The sequence below is a fragment of the Gymnoscopelus braueri genome, assembly GCF_963280865.1.
Source record: "Gymnoscopelus braueri genome assembly, chromosome: 3".
Lineage (NCBI taxonomy): Eukaryota > Metazoa > Chordata > Actinopteri > Myctophiformes > Myctophidae > Gymnoscopelus > Gymnoscopelus braueri.
The window spans coordinates 37,137,560-37,158,524 of record NC_137612.1 but is presented as its reverse complement, the minus strand read 5'-3'; the positions used below and the strand labels follow the sequence as shown (position 1 = coordinate 37,158,524).

Below are 20,965 nucleotides of genomic sequence, written 5' to 3'. Positions count from 1 at the left end.
TGACATGTCCCTATTCAGGAGTGACAGAAGAAGGCCTTGAAAGTCATGAAGGGCATGAAGAACCGGACTCGTTCCATCACATTTGGAACCGGAACCGGTTTTATCACTGTCAGAGCTGGTATGTGGACTTCATGTCTGCTAAACAATTACAATACCAGTGGTACCAGTTTAATTTCAAGGACCACCATACTGTACCTCTGAGAGTGTACAATACAGGCCCATTTGGAATTTAGAATTATATAGTTTATTTTTAGGTATTGTTAAAGGGAACCGTTAAGGAATCGGAATCATTAAAATCCTAAAGGATCCCAACCCTTTATTTATGCCAAATATATCAGGTTTAGTTCTGTCCTTTATGCCATTTATATCATCCAACGCTAAAAAGTTATCTAGACATGGCTCCACCAGCCCGTAACTCTCGGCTCACAACCCCATATCCCAACCATGCCTTACTATCACTGTCCCCAACTGTAGTCCCACAAACCATTCAGTCTCTTTCCTCCTGCCTCTGTAATCCAGGGTCTGAGCCATAGACCGTAAAAAAAATATGGACAGCTTTACGCCATTGGTTTGGTTTCTATAGACCATAAATTAAGCCTATTTTCAGCAATTTCAAATCTATATCCGGTCCGAAATGCAACCGGAAATTAATGCTATTGGCTGCAACCGCAGCGAGAGCGGGTCTTCACTCGGTAGAACCAGTAGAAACCCTAGAAACATACCCTACTTTATCATTAATTTTCTAATTAATGGGACCATTATTTACTAAACGCATATCATGATGATATAAAAAAGACTTTAAGCAGATCTACTTTGAAAACAAAGTGTTTATGAGGTTTACTAAGGTAATAAAATCAAGTTTAAAGTTTGCCCAAAACCTCATTGACGTCTATTGAGATTATAATGTATTGCAAACGGTAGAAGGTGAAATAGCGACATCTGCTGGACCATTAATAGGAACTGCAGGCTGAACAAGAACCCGGAAGATGAGCTTCAATCCCAGCGAAGGGGGTTTGCCCCTTGGTCTGAGCCCATGTTAGTCTCCCAGTCATTGAGCTCCTCAGGTCAGAGCCACAGGCCTCCCGGCCCACAGGCAGGTTCAAGTAACACTGTGTCCTCTGTTGTCAGGCATAATCTGGGCCTTTGTCAGGGCGGCTCTCCCCTCTCTGTGTTTGAATAGTTTTCATGGGGAGTTTATGAAAGGCACATTATTACTTTACGCGCGTCATTGTCTCCGTTGGGGGAGGAGATATGCAAGGGATCTACAGGGGAAAGCAAGGAGATTAGCCTAGTGGCTACTTAGCATGTGGGTGCAAGTATGTGGTTTTTTTTAGAGGAAGGCTGAGAGATTAGTTAAGCAGCTAACATTATGTTTTTTTTTTATTTTTTATGCAGGCCGGAGCTTGCAGATGTAGGTTAATCTGGATTTTTGGATTAGTTTGGCAAGTTTGTATCTCTCCATTGCATCCTGTTCGTGTCTTTTATGTTCTTTTATTCCCTGTGAACTAATAACCGCAGTTAGCAATTGGGCAAGGTGATATGGACAAAACTAAATACCTCAATATCAATATTGTGAGGATAATATACATTTAATTTAGTTGATCTACAGGCTCGCAACCAACCCAGACGATATCTAGACTCATATCATGATATTGATCTAATATCGATATATTGCCCAGCCCTACAGTAGTTGGCGAGCACACAAATCCACAGCTGGTTTCAGATGCACCGCATGCTGCATGTGGCAGACTTGTTGGACTAGACTCCTTTCTGTCTCTCAGTTGTGGCTACCGTCAGGCAGGTTTATCTCTGCTGTGCGTTTCACTCATTGTGTAAAAGCAAACACTCATTTCAATTACAACGTGACATCTCATAAATAAAGTAGACCCCTCCGTGATGAATAAATAATCTCTCTGCTGGCTTGTTTATTTTTCAGTATGTTCCTCTATTTTAATGTCCCTGGCAATGCTCATCAAATCCATGGGCAGCAATGAAACGGGAACTAACAGTCCACCGAAATAAATCTAATGACCTCCACAGCACCCAACTTCTGCTTTTGAAAGCTCCATCAGGAAGTTATTAAACATTCTCTTTCTTGGTTTGGTTCAGGGTTGTTTTTTTGTATCTGTCTCTCTATCGACTTCCTCATCTGAGCATCTCCCAGCGGGTGCACAAGCACCACATCCAGTGTGTACACTTAGGTTAAACATAGCCGCTTCCTCGCCTGAAATGCCGCCTTGGCTTCTTGAGTTGTCTTGTTTACGTGTCTCTGTGTGAGTGCTCCGCACGCCGCTTTAAAAGCTCTTGAATCTTTCATTGTATGTTTCACCATTAATCTCTCTCTCTTGCCCGTGCGTTATTGCTATATTTTTCTGATACTCGTGCTGCATCTGCTCAGCATTTAAATCTCTTCTTTGTATTCAGTATTTATTTTATGTTCTGTTCACTCTCTCTGTCCCCATACCTTCGGTTCACCCTTTTATCTAAATCAGGTGGGGAATACACAGTGTATACATTGAAACCACTTCATTATAATTTATTCAGACAATACAAATGCTGCGAGGGAGATGAGAGAGGCTACTATTATGTAGGGTGCCCAGGGAAAGATTTTATAGGCCATTAAGGATACGCTGTTTACACCACTGATTCTCAAACTTTTTAATTTCTTTGGTATGCATTAGGCCAGTAGTTCTGAATCTTTTCAGGCCGAGACCCCCCAAAATAATCATATTTGAACTGGGGACCCCCCACCCTGACAAACACTTGGAATTGTAGGAGTTGAGGCATTACATTTTGTTTGATTCGGTTCCACACAGATAAATATATTGAAAATAGATGATCTGCAAGCTCACAATGCCTCGTGTGAACATGTAGATCGGCTATTTTCACAGTTTTTGCCTATTTCTTAGGTAATATTTGACAATTTGGCCAATGTTTCACAATTTCTATAGTAAAAAATAATTTGGGGACCCCCCTGGTGGTCTCGAGTCTCAACCCACAGTTTGAGAACCACTGCATTAGGCCACGGACCCCCATAACTCTGAGAGTGAACTCGAGTGTAAGGGTCCATTTGGTTCTCAACTATCTTCATTTAACTGGGAACCCCCTCAAGGACCCCCCTTTGAGAGTCACTGGTTTACACTTTGCATTAGCCACTTATATACTTGGTTGACCGCGGTCCCCAAGGGGTCTATGCTTGGCCCCATCCTTTTTCCCCTCTACACTAAATATATTTGCCAAAAATAGCCAGTGGTACATTTACTCAAGTACTGTACTTAAGTACAATTTTGAGATCTGTTTTACTTTACTGCAGTTTTCAGTATTTTTACTTCTACTCCACTACAGCTCAGAGGCAAATGTTGCACTTTTACTCCACTACAATTATATAAAAACTGTAGTTACTAGTTACTTTGTACATTCTCATTAATATTACAAAACATACTTTAATCACTTCAGCCCTATATACATTTCGGCCATTTGAAAATGCGACGCATTGTGATGATGCGACGCATTGTGAGCTTGTAGATCTGCTATTTTCAAAAGATTTTTATACATTTTATACATTTGACAACTTGTGAAACGGGACATTCTGCGTAGTGAGTACTTTCTACTTTTGTTACTTTAAGTACATTTTGATACCAATACTTTTGTATTCTAATCTACAAGCTTGCTGAATGTTTGCCTGTTATGACATGCCCAGAATAGGGACGCTAGGGTTCATGTTCCCAGGGTTCTAGTGTACATGTCCAGAATTATATTCCTGGATGTACACTGATTGTGTTTTCAGTTGACATTAAAATACATCCACTCATAATCATTTAAATTGGATCTCTTTCCCAACGCACCCTTAGAAAGACATCAAGTACAATTTCATCAGACGTATTACCTCCAAGGTAATATTTTTGGTCCTTCCGTTAAACTACTGTAGGTAGACATGATTCACTTTGGGGTTGAAATGTAAAATGACACGATCAATGTCAAGTATATGGTATAATATATGGCATAATGCATGTTATACATAGAATAGCAATCATGTCAGTGTTGCTAGCAGAACAGAACAGTATTTTTCCAGCTGTAACACATCTCCACTTGATATTAATTTGTATCTCTAATACATCTATCTCTCTCGCACGCACGCACGCACGCACGCACGCACGCACGCACGCACGCACGCACGCACGCACGCACGCACGCACGCACGCACGCACGCACGCACGCACGCACGCACGCACGCACTGGGGTGGCAGTGGCTCAGGGGTAGAGTGGCCGGTAAAGCGGCCGGATGGGGGCCGCAAGGTTCCCAGTTTGATCCCGGGCTCCCCCAGAGTCAGTGTCGAAGTGTCCTTGAGCAAGACGCTGAACCCCTAATTGCTCCCGATGAGCAGGTTGGTGCCTTGCATGGTTTCCTCCGCCATCGGTGTATGAATGGGCGTATGTAATGCATAATCTATGTAAAGTGCTTTGGATAAAAGCGCCACATAAATGCACCATTTACCATTTATTTTTTATTTCTTAATTATTATCCCACGATTTTTTTAACCCCATTTTTTACACCCAGTGCCAATTGTCTATGTAATCCTGGGCACTACCTTCCCTCTGCCAACCTAGGGAGGCCAGGGCCGAGCTCATGCCTCCTTCAATGCATGAGAGCCAATAACACGTTATTCCAACCAGTTCCTTTCCCCTCCATCAGGCGCCCCGGCTGGCCAGGGGGAGGCAGTATAGTGACCAGGATTACTGCATGTTTTTGTGAGGGTACCTACCCTAGGGAACACAGGAGAACATGCAAACTCCACACAGAAAGGCCCTTTCGCCAACCCCACCCAGGGTATGGGCACTGATGACGCGGACCATTTACCATTTATAAATGCACCATTCACTCACTCACTCACTCACTCACTCACTTTCTCTCTCTTGCTCTGTCTGTCAAGAATCAAGAAGGTTTTATTTGTCAGTTAGTGAGATGTTGTTAGGACTTGGTCTGTCTGTCTATCTCTAACACACTAAAAGCCCCTAGACTCTAGGGCATAGATAATGTTCTTCAGCTCTCCCTCTATGCAAATCCCTGCTGAACTCATAGCCTTCCCTCCTCTTATAGTTGAATGCAGACTAGAGTGTAGTAAATTGTAGCCTCATTTTGCAACTTCTGCACAACAAGGTCATACGACGAAGTATAAAATAGGGTATTGGCTCTCAAAGTGGGGTCCGGGGACCCCCAGGGGTTCTTGGGGAGATACCAGGGGGTCCCCAGCAAAATTTGTTAATACAATGTCACAATCATTGTATCACTTTTAACCATATCTTATACTTCTAAAATAGCAGATAGACAAGCTCATAGCGTGTCACTTTGTGAGCTTGTAGATCTGCTATTTTTTTTTAATCTTTCAAAAATAGCAGATCTACAAATTTGTGCAAATCTTTTTTATTATTATTATTATTATTATTATTTTACATTTTTAACTCAAATCCTTGCTTCTGGAGGTCCCTGGCACAAAATATTTTTGAGATGGGGGTCAACAGCCAAATACATCATTTTGGGGGTCCTTGATATGAAAAAGTTTGAGAACCACTGAAATAGGGCATTAATTTCTGAATAAAAGAAAATAAACCATTAAAAGTTGAAATGTGGAGATACAAGGTTTCTGCCCAACAGTGAGGCTATTATACAGTTTATGAATGTGAGTCCATCTGTCTCTTTGCTTCATGGTTTCAGCTTTCTCTTCATTATTCACTGAAGGAGCTCATTTATTCATCGCTCATCTAAACATCTGTGGTTATGTGGACAATAAAGTGATTAAAGTAATGTAGGGAGAATAAAATATATTTGACAAGCAAAATATATTAATTGAACATGAAAAGAAAATTGTGGGTTTTACTTCAACGCCGGTAGGCATAGCTTTTTAAAATGGTGTATTATGTCTCATTTTGGATACTGTTCAACTTGAATCTTGGACAGAAATGAATAACCACCAATTTGAGTCTTTTAAAGACTTTATGTCATTTCTGTGCTTTATTGCATAGCTAATAGACAGGCAGAGCATGCCATGCGACAAAGGTCATGAGCTGGCTTCTCGTTGAGTTCCCACAATATGGCCAATTAGCACATGGGTTTGGAGCCTTAGGGCTAATTTATACGTTCACGTTGCTTGATGAAAATAACACGTTTTCAGCTCAAAAACGTCACACAGAATTAGGCATGAGACCGATGATGCTGATATTTATGGAAACCCCCCCCCCCCGACCCCCACGGCTCCTCTGTGCACTTTCATCGCCTTGATTTGTCTGTTTTCTGTCTTGCTGTTCCTCTATCTCTCCTCTTTTTGTCTCTCTCGGTCTCCATCATCATCTGCATCTTCATTCATGGTCTTTGTTTTCCTGGCTCACGCCAATTAGCAGCGATGGAGAAAACAACTTTACGCTGACAAGGTCTCGGTTGCTTTTCACAGAAAAAAGAATCTCCCTTCCTTTCCCACCCTGTAATCACACCCACTTTTAAATGGAAAATACTTTGTTTCTTTCTCTCTGTGTGTCTCTGTCTGTCTGTCTGTCTGACTCTGTGTGTGTGTGTGTGTGTGTGTGTGTGTGTGTGTGTGTGTGTGTGTGTGGTGTGTGCGTTTCGGTGTCTGCTTGCGTGGGCACACACACGGTTGTGTGTTTCCAATAAGGCCTGACATCTGGGGTTCAACCCACACACAATGGACTAGATGTCATCAAGGCTGCCTCCAGTGCAGCTGTAATGCATTCAGAAGAATGCTCAGTGGAATATGCTATTAAAAGAAGAGAAGAGTTGTGATACAATCTCACTTCATGCACGCCATTCTCCTGCCTTTGATCTCTTTGAAAAAAAGAAATAATGGCTCACTCTGATGTTATGGCATGTTGTGACGTGTTTCTTTTTTTGGTATAGCATCACTATTCTGGGCATGTCATGATAGGCAAACATTCGGTGAAAATAGATGAACGTTTGCTAAAAATAGCCGATCCGCAAGCTCACAACAGGTCGCGACTCATTGTGAGCTTGTAGTTGTATATAGGCTATTTTCTGCTAAGATTTTATGTAGAAAAAAGGAGCAGACCGAATATAGACCCCTTAGGGGACACCAGTCAACTTTTTGGGGTTTAAGTGGACCCAAAACCATTTGCTAAAATTCCTAAAAATCATCCTCTGCATTTACCCATCCTATAACTATTCGGAGGAGCGGGGCAGCTATTTTTAACAGCACCCAGGGGGCAGTTAGGGGTTAAGTGTCTTGCTCAGGGACACTTTTGATAAAGGCTGGGCGAGCCTAGGGTCAAACCGGCGACCTTCCTATTCCCTATTGCCTCTCTACCCACTCAGCTACAGAAAGTACAGGAAGTACTTCAAAGCAATCAGTGCTCCACCATTCTCTGAGCCGGGGGATTTCAGTGGACATTACTATCGTGTTCGCTGGTCAATTTCTACACTTCCTGGTGATTGTTTTTCCGTTACTTTTCTCCATTTTCTCCATATTTGGACATTGCCAATTCCCTTCCGTCTGTGGATAGTAACTGTTGCTGTCAACCTGTGCGGTTTATTTTGGGGAGGCGTTGGTTCTCAAAGTGGGGTCCGGGGACCTTGGGGGGGTTCCAGGGGGTCCCCAGCAAAATGTGTTAATATAGCATCACAATAATTTTAACCACTATAACCTTTTATACTTTTGACTTTTTTTAAATCGTGAACATTTGTGCAAATCTTTGAATATAACATTTTTCAAAACAAACATTTGTAACTCAAATCTTTGCTTCTGGGGTGGTCCCTGGAACAACATATTTTTACATGGGGGTCCGCGGCCAAATACATATCATTTTGGGGGTCCATGAAAAAGTTTGAGAACCACCACTTCTTTTCCCCTGACAGTGAGGAGTTTCACCGGGAGGGTCAGGGTTAGTGTGGACGAACATGGTGTCACAATTATTACATAATCGCCTAATCGCAATTATTTGAGATAATCAAAATTATTTTTTGCATAATCGTCATAATCATTTCCATGTTGAAAAATGTTCATATATTTTAAAGCATTTTCAAAAATAGTGGAAATAGCAGATACAAAAAAGAAATGCCGATCTAGAAATAGCCGATCTTTGAGCTTGTGTATCAGCTATTTTCACTATTATTATTATATATATAAAGACAATTAAATATGTATGTTATTTGTCATATCTGCCCTGTGCACCTTTTGTTTACGAAGCCTAAAAGCCAAACAGAAATGTAATTTCTATTCATAAATGTTTCAATGACAGAAACACAATTAAATTGTTAATCGCAATTATTTGAGCGACTAATTATTTAATTATTAATCGTCAAGTAAAATGTCATAATCGTGACAGCCCTAGGTATCCCTCCCAGGTCCGTTCCCCTCTGAACATGTGCCCCGACCAACCTGTATAGCAGGGGTCTTCAACAGGGGGTCCGGGACCCCTAATGGGTCCTCAGAGTATGATAGGATTAATTTTTTTACATTAACCACTTGAACCCTTGCATCCCTATTCTTTAGCCAAAAATAGCAGATCTACAAGCTTACCGTTGAGCTTGTAGATCGGCTATTTTCGGCAAAGAGGTTTTGGTGTAGAGGGAAAAAAGAGTAGACCAAGTACTACAGAGTGAAAGGACAGGTTTCCTGTATTGACGGTTTAAGTTGTTAAATGTCTGAAAATCCACATTAACATGAATCCAACATGCTGATGACAATGCTGTCAAACAAGTCTATGAAGCTTATGAAATCTATGAAAAAGTTTAATCTGCAACATAATTGTTTACAATATGTAGTGGGGGTCCCTGCTTCATCTCTCTCTCAGCTAAGGGGTCTTTGGCCTGCTGTATAGAGTTACTAATGCAGAGGAATCGAACTCCAGCCTCCACGGTGGTGGGTGGGGACTTAAACCCCTGCACCACCCAGACACACAAACACACACTTCATGGTGACTGGGCTGGAACAGAAATGCTTCACTGGCTACCATGCTAAAGTTTCTCAGAAGTTTCTCAGATTTCCTTTGTTTCCTCGTCTTTTCCTTCTATGCAATCTCTCTGCTGTTCTCCTCTTCTGATGAGCTCTGTGTGTTGTGTCCCTTACTTTATTATACCTCTCCTGCTCTCCATCTGCCTACACACACACACACACACACACACACACACACACACACACACACACACACACACACACACACACACACACACACACACACACACACACACACACTAGACTAGACAGACATGTTTTATTGAAAACTCTAAAAATTCAATAAATCAATCTCCTGTTCTCTCTCCCTCTCTCCCTCCAGTGTTGCATAGATAACTATGAGGAGATGGTGAAGATCCTGCTTGCTAGAGGAGCCAGTGTCAACTCCCAGGACAATGAGCTGTGGACCCCGTTGCACGCTGCTGCCACCTGTGGCCACGCAGGCCTGGTCAAGATACTGATCGCACAGTAAGACATTATAACTCAGTGATGCTCAACCTTTTTCATTTCAAGGACCCCCCAGTTTTCCCTTTTTCTGGGACCCCAATCTGCGCTGTAAAATCCTCAGTGTTAATTTAAAGGCATGGTATGTAACTTTGCCTGTGTTTACATAACAAAAATCACACCCAGTGTGAAGTGGGCGGTGTGGTCACAGTGGTCATCACAGTGATGGAAGAAGTGATGGAAGAAGTGATGGACCATAACTTAAAAAAAACAAATTTATTGTTTTTTTTAAAGTTATGGTCCTATTTATAGGGCTATGCACATGTGTCATGTTTCCCTAGCCAATCACAGTCCTGAATAGACTGTGATTGGCCAATCACGGTGCAGGGTTAGGGGGGTACATTTGTGGCCAATCACAGCGCAGGATTTGGTGTGCAAATATCCAAACCTCACATATAGGGGCGGTTTCACCGCCCAAAAATCACACCCAGTGTGAAGTGGGCGGTGTGGTCATCACAGTGGTCATCAGTGATGGAAGCTCACTTCCCCAAAAAAAAGATTTTTGGAAGTGCATAATCCTATTTATAGGTTATTAATGTCATCATGTGTCTCGCTAGCCAATCACAGTGCTGAATAGAGTCAGCCAATCGAGTCAGCCAATCACAGTACAGGAAAGTGGGCCAATCACAGTGCAGGAAACTAATACTAATGAGGTGTCCCAACCCCACTTATAGGGGCGGCTACACCGCCCAAAAAATAGTTTTCATGTTTCTTTTTTGGTAGACAGGGACATTTTGGGGCTAAATGTCTTTATTGTTTTGTTTTGCAGTATAAACACATGGCAAAGTTACATACTATGCCTTTAACTAACAAATTGAACCAAATGGACCCTGGCTTACACAAACAAACCACACGCACACGTGTTGTTGAACATTTGTGAACCTTGTAAAAGGACTTAATTGCACTAGTGGCTGCCATTTGGAGCGGTTTCTAGAGAACCGCCCATCCGATTCAACTTCATCCTTGACACTATACTCCCGTGGGTCTTCAGCAGTAAACCCGCCAGGTGTGAAGTCGATCGGATGAGCGGTTTGCGGGATACGTGTGCCCATCCGGAGCGGGCCAGTTCTGGAGAACCACTCATCCGACTCAACTTCACACTTGAGAGACAGCACTCCCTTGGGTCCTCAGAAGTATACCAACGAAGTGTGAAGTCCATAGATAGTTAGAATTAAGATATGCAGATACATACGTGCATACTGTATATATATTGTGAGCACTGACCAACACAATTTCAAATAAGTGACAGGGACCTTAATATAGGTCTTCTTCCTAATATGGGGTAGTTCAACCTAATAAAGGGTATTTCATCAACATAAAGTCCTTTAGTTTAGTCTCCGGAGGTTGCCTGCAGAATGAGAGACAAATATTAAAACATGTTCAATTCCAATAAACATCATTCTGAATTGTTGGAGTGTGTGTAGCTTACCGCCCGACTGATGCGTCCCTCACCCCTCTAACTGTGAGCCGGTCAGCTTCAGTTTCAACCCCGGCTGATCAGTAGTACACAGGTGTCCCCACTTACACAGCGGTCTCTCTGTCTCTCTCTCTCTCTGTCTCTCACTCTCTCTCTCTCTCTCTCTTCGGGTCTCGCAACATGCACCCTTGCCCAGGTGACCCAGCCGGGGTTGATCAAGCCCCGACTTACGTCCCAGTAGCTGCCCTCAGCGGACCGAGGGCCCCTCAGTCCGCTTCTCCGGAACTATTCTGCCGGGACCGGGGGAGGCTCGGGTACTCACTGTTGCTACCTGTGGAATTACATGCTAATGAGGCTATATTAAAATCCAGATACTGTACTGCGCACACACACACACACACACACACACGCATCCTCTGGGCCGTTTCAGAGCAAATCCCATGGGCTGCTCGGGATAAGAGACGCCTGCTAAATTGTAAATTGTACAAACAAACACTCAACGGATTCATCGCTGCCATCTGTTGACACGTGGGACCTGTTAAGCTACTCACCCAGCAGAGGAACAGTTCAACATGAAAGATACAAGCCCATGGCATTATGTATGTTTGGCTCTTCATTCTAAGACCAAAGTGTTTACCAAGTATCTACTGTAAATGTAAAGGAATGAAAACATCAATCGGTGCGTCATGTAAATCAGACACGTTTTCGTTCCTACTTATCTCACACAGGCTTACAGTATGGGCCTTGTGCTGACGGTCATATTTCTTCATGTTAACATCCTCATTTTCTGTTCTTTTTTTTTTCTATTGAAGTTGGCTAACGTTCAACTAACACAATAATACTCGACAAAATATGCACACATCATTAAAGGATTAGAGCAAGATAAGGCGAAACTAGCTAAACTTAGGCGCACAAGGGTGGGGGAAGCGTTCGTACTGTACATACACTGTAGCTCAGTGGGGGGGAGGGAATAAGGCAGGGAATACATGTGAGTGATGAATATCTCTCTTTTTTCATCTTGTATTATAATGCAGGATATCACACGCTGTATTTAGTAGCACAAATATACACACGCGTTTTTTTAACACACACTCTTCACTCTTCATAAGAATTCAAGGTTGGTATTTTCTGCAAAACACAGATCAAAGTTGATTGTATAAAGGATGTGGTACTCTCTCACTAGATCTCAACATGGGGTCCAGGGCGTTCTAGGGGGTCTCTAGCTAAATGATTGATAGTTGGGATAGTTGGTAGTTGGGAACCAAATAGACCCGTGCCGTGGCCTAACGCATCAAAATGATGCGTACATATACGTAGCTTGTGAGCTAGTTCAGGCAGATATTGTAAACTCGAGAGTTTACAGTACCCACACTTCTGTGTGGCCGATTTATATTACAGTACGTTTGGTGTCTGCGACCCTGACGTGTCAAGCAGCTGACCGGTTTGGTGGTCTATTTAAGCTCACCTCATTCACTGTTGTTATTGCTGTCAGTGTCACTGAAGGTTGGTATGCACTTGTTTGCTCCCACCACTGCAGCACCACAAGTGGGCCCTGCTTTCCCTCAGGGTTCTGTTTTCCCTGAAGGGGTTTGTTATAAATCTCTCCGCTCTTAAATGGATGTCATCTAAATGTGCTGAGCAGGAAGTAGTAGTATATAGCAGAGACTGAATGCCAAGATCAAATATAATCACACTTACTAACTTCTATTTTATAAATAAAATGGTTTTCAATTTATTCGTGAGATTTCTGACTGAACTGGGGGTCCTTGAAATTAAACATATTGAGAACTCAACTTGAGAATGACTTCACTATAGCTAACCGGTTAGAGCATTGACCCCTTTGTCCACTTCTTGAGATCTCTGGTGTGTTCCTGTTCCACAGCGGTGCAGATCTGCTGGCAGTCAACTCTGATGGGAACATGCCCTACGACCTCTGTGAAGATGACCCCACGCTGGACATCATAGAGACGGCTATGGCTAACAGAGGTACGATGCTAAGCTAACGTATATGAAAACCTTTCACGCACTATACAGCAGCTTCTGCCTTAAAAACACAGAAGACAGACAAGAGAACAGGGAATGACGCAAACACTGTTTTAAATGTGGAAAGTGAAACGCATCAGTCCAGTCCTAAAAAGGCCTCAAACTGAAATAACAGTTTTGTTTAGAAACATGGTAAATGGTGGCTTTTCTTTTTTTCCAACCTTGGGAAATATTTGAAATACCTTGAAATACCAGGGCAAAGGGAATGTAAACATCTAGCTACAGTACATGCATGCATTCTGGGAACATTCTCTGCAGTCCTCCTTTGATATGTCTGTGCATTAACAAGGATTGATTGCACACAAAAAAGAAGTTTTGTAATGTTGCGCATTTCCTTCTATATGCCTGTTTGTTAAGCCTGATTTACACTTTGTCATATAACAGAGTTGTGGGCCGAAAATAGCCGATCTACAAGCTCACAAGGTGTCACGATGCGACACCTTGTGAGCTTGTAGATCGTACATTTTCGGGACGTCTGAGAACACCTTCAGGAAGGGAGGGGATGCTGTGTTTCCAGACATTCATCACCACCATCTTAGTTTAAATAATCATACTATTACTACTACTACAACTACCACCACCACTACTGCTACTGCTGCTGTTGCTGCTACTACTACTATTATTACTACTACAAATAATAATCGTAATCATATTATTAAGAGAAGTAAAGCAGTCTTATGGCAGTGGTGATGGCAGTGGGGATAAAGGACTTCTTAAAATGCTCAGTGTTACACCGTGGTAGTATAAAAGTGCTACTCAGGCTTTTAAACCTGTGCAGAGGATGAGCTTCCTACTGCAGTATCGTTGGTAGATAGATAGATGGATAGATAGATAGATAGACTTTTTATTGATACCAAGGGAAATTCATAGCAGCACAGCAGTAGGGATGAAACACAGATCGTTGCTGTCGGGCAGAAATTTGTGTTATTTCGTAAATTAATGCCCTTCTTGATCATACTACAGTGTCACACAAAAGTATCAAAAGTAGCAGATCCACAAGCTTGAAACGCCGCGCAAAGCGGCGTGTTTTGAATTTTGAATCCTGAAACAGTTTTGGACATATGAGGTTTCCACCCGACAGAGATACAAAAGAGTAAGTAGTAAGATAACAATAATAGAAAATTGTTGGCCTTTTGTACTTGGACTGACTGGGTTAGCGTAACGTATGAACCAAAAATAGATGTAAACTAGGCTGATGCCCATTGGGAACTGTTCACATGGCGTTTGGATATGGTATAGATTTCCATATGGAATCAGAGGGCAGCTGTTAAAAAGACTCTCACGTCATCCAGGTTTGTTTACATTAGGTCGCCAGGGTTACTCGATATGCGAGTTCAGATTGTTATGGTTACCATTGTTTTTTGGGGGGGGTTGTTTTTGTTTTCATTAGTTTGATTGTAATACTTTGTCGTCCTGTCTCTACAGAAACTCATTTAAAAAAAATCTCTCTCATAAAATCCAACAGCAGCAGTTACCAGTAAAAAAAGTATCCGTATATAGGCATGTCACGTCTGTGACGTACAGTAACCCAAGACAATCAATGCGTCCTAAACGTGACATTTCATGTGAGTCCAAAGTTCTTTAGTCCCGGCCGGGGCTCAGTGTTGTGGGGGCTCTGGGAACTTGCTGTTGTGTTCGAAATAGCAGGAAGAAGTAATTACAAACCATCACTCTTAGGCCAATTTATAATGTCTGCGGCTTGCCGACAACATTGCCACAAAATGTAAAGAAGGAAGTGAATGTGGTCTCGTGCAATCTGTGAAGGTCCTCCACGTCACATTTGTCGTTTTGAGATCACTTTTGTCATGCAATGCATCATTTGGTTTTCTCTCTCTCGGGATTGAAAGAAAATCTTTTTGCGGGTGTGTAGGACAAGTTTGTTAGTACAACTGGTGTCGGAAAGTGTGTCCGACACCAGTGTTGATTTGGCCCCCCCTCTCTCTCACATGCTGCAAAAGAGATGTGTCATTTTTCTTTTTCCTCACAGTATCAGAACCAGACTACCTAGTAATCATCCAGATCAAATAACTCATCATCTTGGTACTCTACGCCTTGGAAATCCACCCTGTACCGTAAAATACCCCCGATGCCTCCAAAGCCCTTGACAAACTGAGACCCCTCCTGGCTCTTGTCTGTGACTATCTCCAGCATGGCCCCAAATTTCTTGTAGTTGTCAGCGAACCATTCGAGCAGGGGCATGCTCTCAATCAGCTCATGTTCCTGCCCCGTCTCCTTGTCTATGAAGTATGACTTGTCTTTCTCCTGCTCTGGTGTTAAATACAAGGTCTTCTCATCAGCTTCAGCTCCATTGCACTCTGCGCCATGCACGCGAAGAATATAGCGCACAGTATCTAAGTTCTCGTAGACGAGGAGGATCTCCACTGCTCCCATGTCCAGGGCTTTCAGTGTGTCCTCCACCCCAAAGCAGTACTTCCCCGTGTCCTGGTTGATCTCATCAAAGTACCGCCCTATAAGCTTCTTTTCCTGGATGAACTTGACATTAGTGAGGACCTCTGCAGAGAGCTCAATGGCCTGGTTGAAACCATTTTCTCCCCCGTAGGATATATCCACCAGCTTCAGCACTTTTGCCTGTAACCTCGGGTCAAACATATCAGACAGGCTGAGTTCAGTCTTTAAGTCAGCAGAGCCAGCCAGGACCATCCCGGCCACATTTACCGCGTCGTTGGACACAAAGAGCTGGACGGCCGTCTCAGCCACCTTCCTCACATAGTTGTGTCTCTTCTCCATCCTCAAACGGGCAAAACGCAGAGCCGACTGTCCTCCTCTGCCATGCTTCTTGGGCAAGTCAACGGTGAATTTGTGCAGCACCTCTCTGGTGTTGCCCTGCAGTGTACCAAACAGGGCCCCACTGCCGTCGATCACAATGAAGCCAAACTTGCTGTCATCAGAGAGCAGGGCTGTCAATGCCTCGGTGTGGAACTTGTTGTCACAGAGGTACAGGGAGGTGTTGATTGGCTTAAATGGTTCAAAGTCAATTTTGACTTTCTTCTCTTTGCCTTCCTCTGTCACAATTGTGCCACAATACACTACCAAACCATTAGGTGGGACTTTGTTGTAGGGTTTTAGCCTCTCTCGTGCAGAGGTGATGGCTCCAAGCACAGAGAGTCTGTTGACTCTACTCTTGATGTTGCAGGCCGTGCCGAACTCATCAGCCAACATCTTGGTCTGTCTAGATATCTGATCCTTAGGGTGAATGATCAATGAGATCATACTGGTGCCATTACCACGGGCAGCCTCCAAACCCTTGATCAGCTTCTTGATTTTCCATATCTTCACATTGTTGTCAGCCGCGCTAGGGTCGTGCGCCATCTTTCTCGGTGGTTGGAGAAATTACGCTGCCTTTCAGACTGGTTGCTCTCTTGCATGGGCCGCTCCCTAACATAATCCTATATATATTAAAATTGGCGTACCGGCGGACTTCTGACGTCACACTTATGTCACTATGACTAAAAGTTGTACAATGCAAATTCACAACTAACGATTTTTAGCAACCTCTGCTGGTCACTACCGTCACTGCATACAATTTCCGTAATCCTCGATTACCCAGAATTCCATTCGTTTTCACCGGAGGCGTTTGAAAAAGCGATCTTTTAATTGTTTTATACTATCTACGGATCGTTTCTCTTAGCCAGTGGAGCATTAGTTACCATGAGCTGTGCTTTCTTTTTCTGTTCTTTTTCGATCTTCTAATCCTACATTCTCTTAAAATCAGCGTGAGGTTCCTTTTTGTTATTAGCGCGATAGTTCCTGGCCAAACAGGAAACCGTTGCGGTAGTTCCTGGCCAAACAGGAAACCAGTGCATTTCCACCTCCGTTTTCCGGCCAGATGACGTCATTTCCCCGGGAAAGTCCCCCCAGTCCACGTTCAATATAAAATATATAAATAAAAGGCTTCCGGGGGTGAAATTCATGGAGTGGGTGTTGTGAAACTTTTGCCACTCACAAAAGATATACAATTTAACTTTAGTTTTGTTGAAAACGTTACCTAGTATGCCTTTAACCATAACCATATAAGGAGTCCCAATGCAGCTACGCCCAAATATGGAGTGAGTTGTCTAACCTCAATGTGTTGTCATGGCATCAGGTAAAAACAAATCAGTCCGCTCCATATATGGGCACAAAAGGGGGCATATATGGGCATAATCTGATGGCATCAGCGATCTCCAAATATGGGCATAAATTTGAGGGACAAGGAATGACCGATACGGAGATCCGTTTGTCCAGAGCCACAGATCCCACCGCTATGCCCATATATGGTCACGTGCATACATGGGACCGACCAACTTCCAACTCGCCGTGCCCAGCGGCAAGGACTCAAGGGAGTCGAGTAGTTCGGATATCCAGTTGTCCAGAACTGCCGAACCAACCAAAATGTCCATATACAGTATGGGCATGTACTGACGCGACACAAACAGCTGTTGTGGTGCATATGCTAATGGTCAATGCCCGTGTGCAAGGTCAACTCAATTGCTCAAGCCACTGAGGAGAACCGTGCAGAACAGACAGGTTTTGATGACAGTGTTTTGATGACAGAGGTTTTCCTTATTTATATGTAGGATATAGTAAGTATCATCACGTACAATCTATCACCAGTCATATAGGCATATAGTGGATATGTACAGACTATCCAACAGTGGATATGGTGTGAGGCTGTACTGTGTCAGCCAGCTACAGCTAAGAGTACAGATAAATGTACACTTAATCTACATTACAGTGAATATAGTGACCAATATACAATGTATTGACAGTGAAACATTCACAGCAGTTCGCCTAAGCAGGCCTATGATTCTGATGCTAGCGTACATCCCCGGTAATCCATGAGAAAAAGTACCAGAGTAAGTGAGCAGTCATTAATTCAAGGACAGAACGGAGTGCGTAAGCAATCATTAATCCAAGGACAGAAAAGAACGCATGGGTATGGGGCTTAATGGCTACTGGCACAAAGGACTGACCGCTCAGTCTTGTGTCGAGGGATGATGAGTCTGTCACTGAAGGTGCTCCTTTGCCCCGCTAGCTCATTGTAGAGAGGGTGAGGTGGGGTCTAGGGGATAGCTTCGATCTTCCTTCCTTCTCATCCTCCCCTTTGCAACCTCCTCCAGATTGTCCACTTTAATTCCTACAGAGCTATAGCCTTCCTCATCGACTTAATGTCCCTTGTGTTGATGTCACCCCCCCAACGCAACACAACCTTAATTAGTATCATTGGTAACACCTGTGAAGGAAGTAACAAAGAGGCCCAATTTCTTTCCAATATGGCTATGAGTCGAGCGAGTCGCTCACCAGGGGCTTCAGGTGCTGCAGGACCAGTCTCTCTATGTGCTGGGGTGCGCTCAGCCATTGCGTAGTTTTTTGCTGCTTAAGTTGCTCTGTGTTAACCTCTATAGCAGTGGCTCTCAACCTTTTCTGCATCAGGGCCCACTTGAACATCTTGAAAGTGTTCGCAGCCCACCCATCTGATCACTTAACACGGCAGCCGTGTTTGTGTGTGTGTGTGTGTGTGTGTGTGTGTGTGTGTGTGTGTGTGTGTGTGTGTGTGTGTGTGTGTGTGTGTGTGTGTGTGTGTGTGTGTGTGTGTGTGTGTGTGTGTGTGTGTGTGTGTGTGTGTGTGTGTGTGTGTGTGTGTGTGTGTGAGAGAGAGAGAGAGAGAGAGATGTGGGGCATCAGTCAATAATGGAACCAGCCTTTTTGATTAGTTGATTCTGCCTGCTCTTGTCTTCCAAGGTAATGCTGCCAGCAAACCCACTGCATAGAATAAAACACATACAGTATTGCTATTGATCAGCATAGTCCTTAGATCAACACATAAACACATACCACATGCAGCTTCTTGTGATTATCAGTTGACCTTGGCTCTGTAGTGGTAAAAGGGTTGTGTGTCGTGACAGAGATGCCGCACTCTGTGTGTGTGTGTGTGTGTTGACAGAGATGCCCTGGCCAGTTGAACAGATTGCAGATAGGAACACAGCGGTGGGGAGGCGTGACATTGGACAGTGTTCCGTTTCTGTGATTGACACCTCAGGGCGTCCAGGGACATTCACAGTCCTCTCATTCCCAGCGGGATGCAGATAGCTGTGTGTGAGTGTGAGACAGAGAGATAGGAGTTTTTTCCCCCAAATAATACACATGGTGTAAATTTTGTACAATGGTGAAAGAAGTACTTAAGTATAAGTAGCAAGCAATACTACAATGTAGAAATACTCTGTTAAAAATAAAGCTCTTGTATTCAAAATTGTCTTTTTTTGTTGTTGTTCTTTATTGGTATTTTCCAATCACATACAGGTCAATAAGACAAAAGCATACAAACACAGTGTATGTTACCCCTCCCACCCCCCAAAGTTCCCGCTCCAAAAGAGCCACAACCCTGGTATTTTGTTGTACCATTAACCAAAAAATAGACTATACTAACAAAAAAGACACATTTGCAATCAAAGTTGAAAGAAAATATAAAACAAGGATAAAAATAAGTCAAAGAAGTTAAGTATACACAGTAGAATATGTCTTGTATTAAAAATTCTACTAGAGTAAAAGTATAAAAGTTTTAGCATCATAATGTACAGGCACATTCCTAAGCCAATAAATAATTTGATGGCTGGCAATGACCAGCGGAGTCTATCTGAAAGAGTACCTACTGAGCAGCCATAATAAGGATGATAACAATGAAGAAATCATACCAAAAGTACGTTTTTTTGCTTACATAAAGATCAGTCTAGCCGAGCAGAGCAGAAGGGAGACAGTGGCAGGTGAATAATAAGTCGAACAAAGTGAGCACTGTGCTGCCTAATTGCTCCCCTAATGATCCCAGTGCTGGATATACTGCAGGGATATACACACACACACACACACACACACACACACACACACACACACACACACACACACACACACACACACACACACACACACACACACACACACACAAACACAAACACAAACAGCATGCACCGGCACGCACAGATACTGTACCTGAACACTGCCCCCCCTCACTCTCGCACACATTTTTTTTTTGCCTTTATTGATAGTAGTGTACAGTCCATAGACAGGAAATGGGGAGAGAGAGACAGGGAGAGACACGAAGCAAAGGTCGTCAGGAACGGGACTCGAACCTGCGACACGCTGTCAGGCTGCAATAGAGCCTAGGTGGCCCGGACCGCCTCTCACACACATTTGAATTATTTATTTATTTACGCACGCACACGGTTGTATTACCGTACTTGTGAGGACATCAACATTTTAGGATGACGATTTTGGGAATGCCATTTTTTTTATGTTGCCATTTGTAACCCATAGACTGAAGCCAAAAATAGCCAAGGTCATAACATGCCGTGCTGCAATGCGTTGTGAGCTTTCAGATCTGCTTTTTTTCGGTGCACAAAACCAGCATGCAGCTAATAGTAAGTATAAATCAGGCATAACTCCAACCATAACCTCTAAATGTCTAATCCTAACACCAACCCGAATCTTTTCCTAATGGTAAGCCGCTAACTCCCCTAGTGTATTTTAACCATCAAACAACCATTTCTCTTGTGGGGACCATGAAAAATGTCAATTTTTCCAATTCCACTATACTTGTGGGAACATTTTGACCAACAAGTATACACTCACGCACGCACTCACGCAAGCATGCACGCACGCACTCGCACGCAGGCACACACACGGCATATGCAGCCCCTTCTGATCTGACAGCTGTTTGATCCTCTCCCCTTAGAGTCCAGCTCATCTATGCTGAGTCTCAGTGATAAGAGGAAGAGCGTTCTACCTGGTACAGGACAGTTAGAACACACTGCATAGCTGTCAGTAGCTTTGACTCATACCATTTGGCTTCCCCAGCTTAATCCATTAAGCTGGGGAAGCATATGCCGGGAAAGGATGTGTGTCATCTAAGATTTCTTTGGCTATACAAAAAATTGCCGATATACAAGCTCATAGTGCGGCAGTCAGTGCCGCGCTATGAGCTTGTAGATCTGCTTTTTTTTTTTTACTTATTGTGAAAATGTGTGCAAAT

At 43.2% G+C, this 20,965-nt stretch overlaps 2 protein-coding genes across 2 annotated transcripts in view; one reads left to right on the top strand and one right to left on the bottom strand.

Moving 5' to 3' along the window:
* ppp1r16b (protein phosphatase 1, regulatory subunit 16B) overlaps positions 1-20,965 on the top strand; it is a 147,574-nt gene that overhangs the window by 102,010 nt on the left and 24,599 nt on the right. The window contains exons 4-5 of the mRNA XM_080424405.1: positions 9,301-9,446; positions 12,782-12,885. Coding sequence (XP_080280531.1) covers positions 9,301-9,446; positions 12,782-12,885 — 250 coding nt within the window. The remainder of the gene's footprint in view (positions 1-9,300; positions 9,447-12,781; positions 12,886-20,965) is intronic.
* LOC308082582 (eukaryotic peptide chain release factor subunit 1-like) lies at positions 14,947-16,272 on the bottom strand (the record flags this gene model as incomplete). Its single annotated transcript, XM_080424407.1, has 1 exon — positions 14,947-16,272. The coding sequence occupies one exon, from the start codon at positions 16,270-16,272 to the stop codon at positions 14,947-14,949; it is 1,326 nt and encodes a 441-aa protein (XP_080280533.1).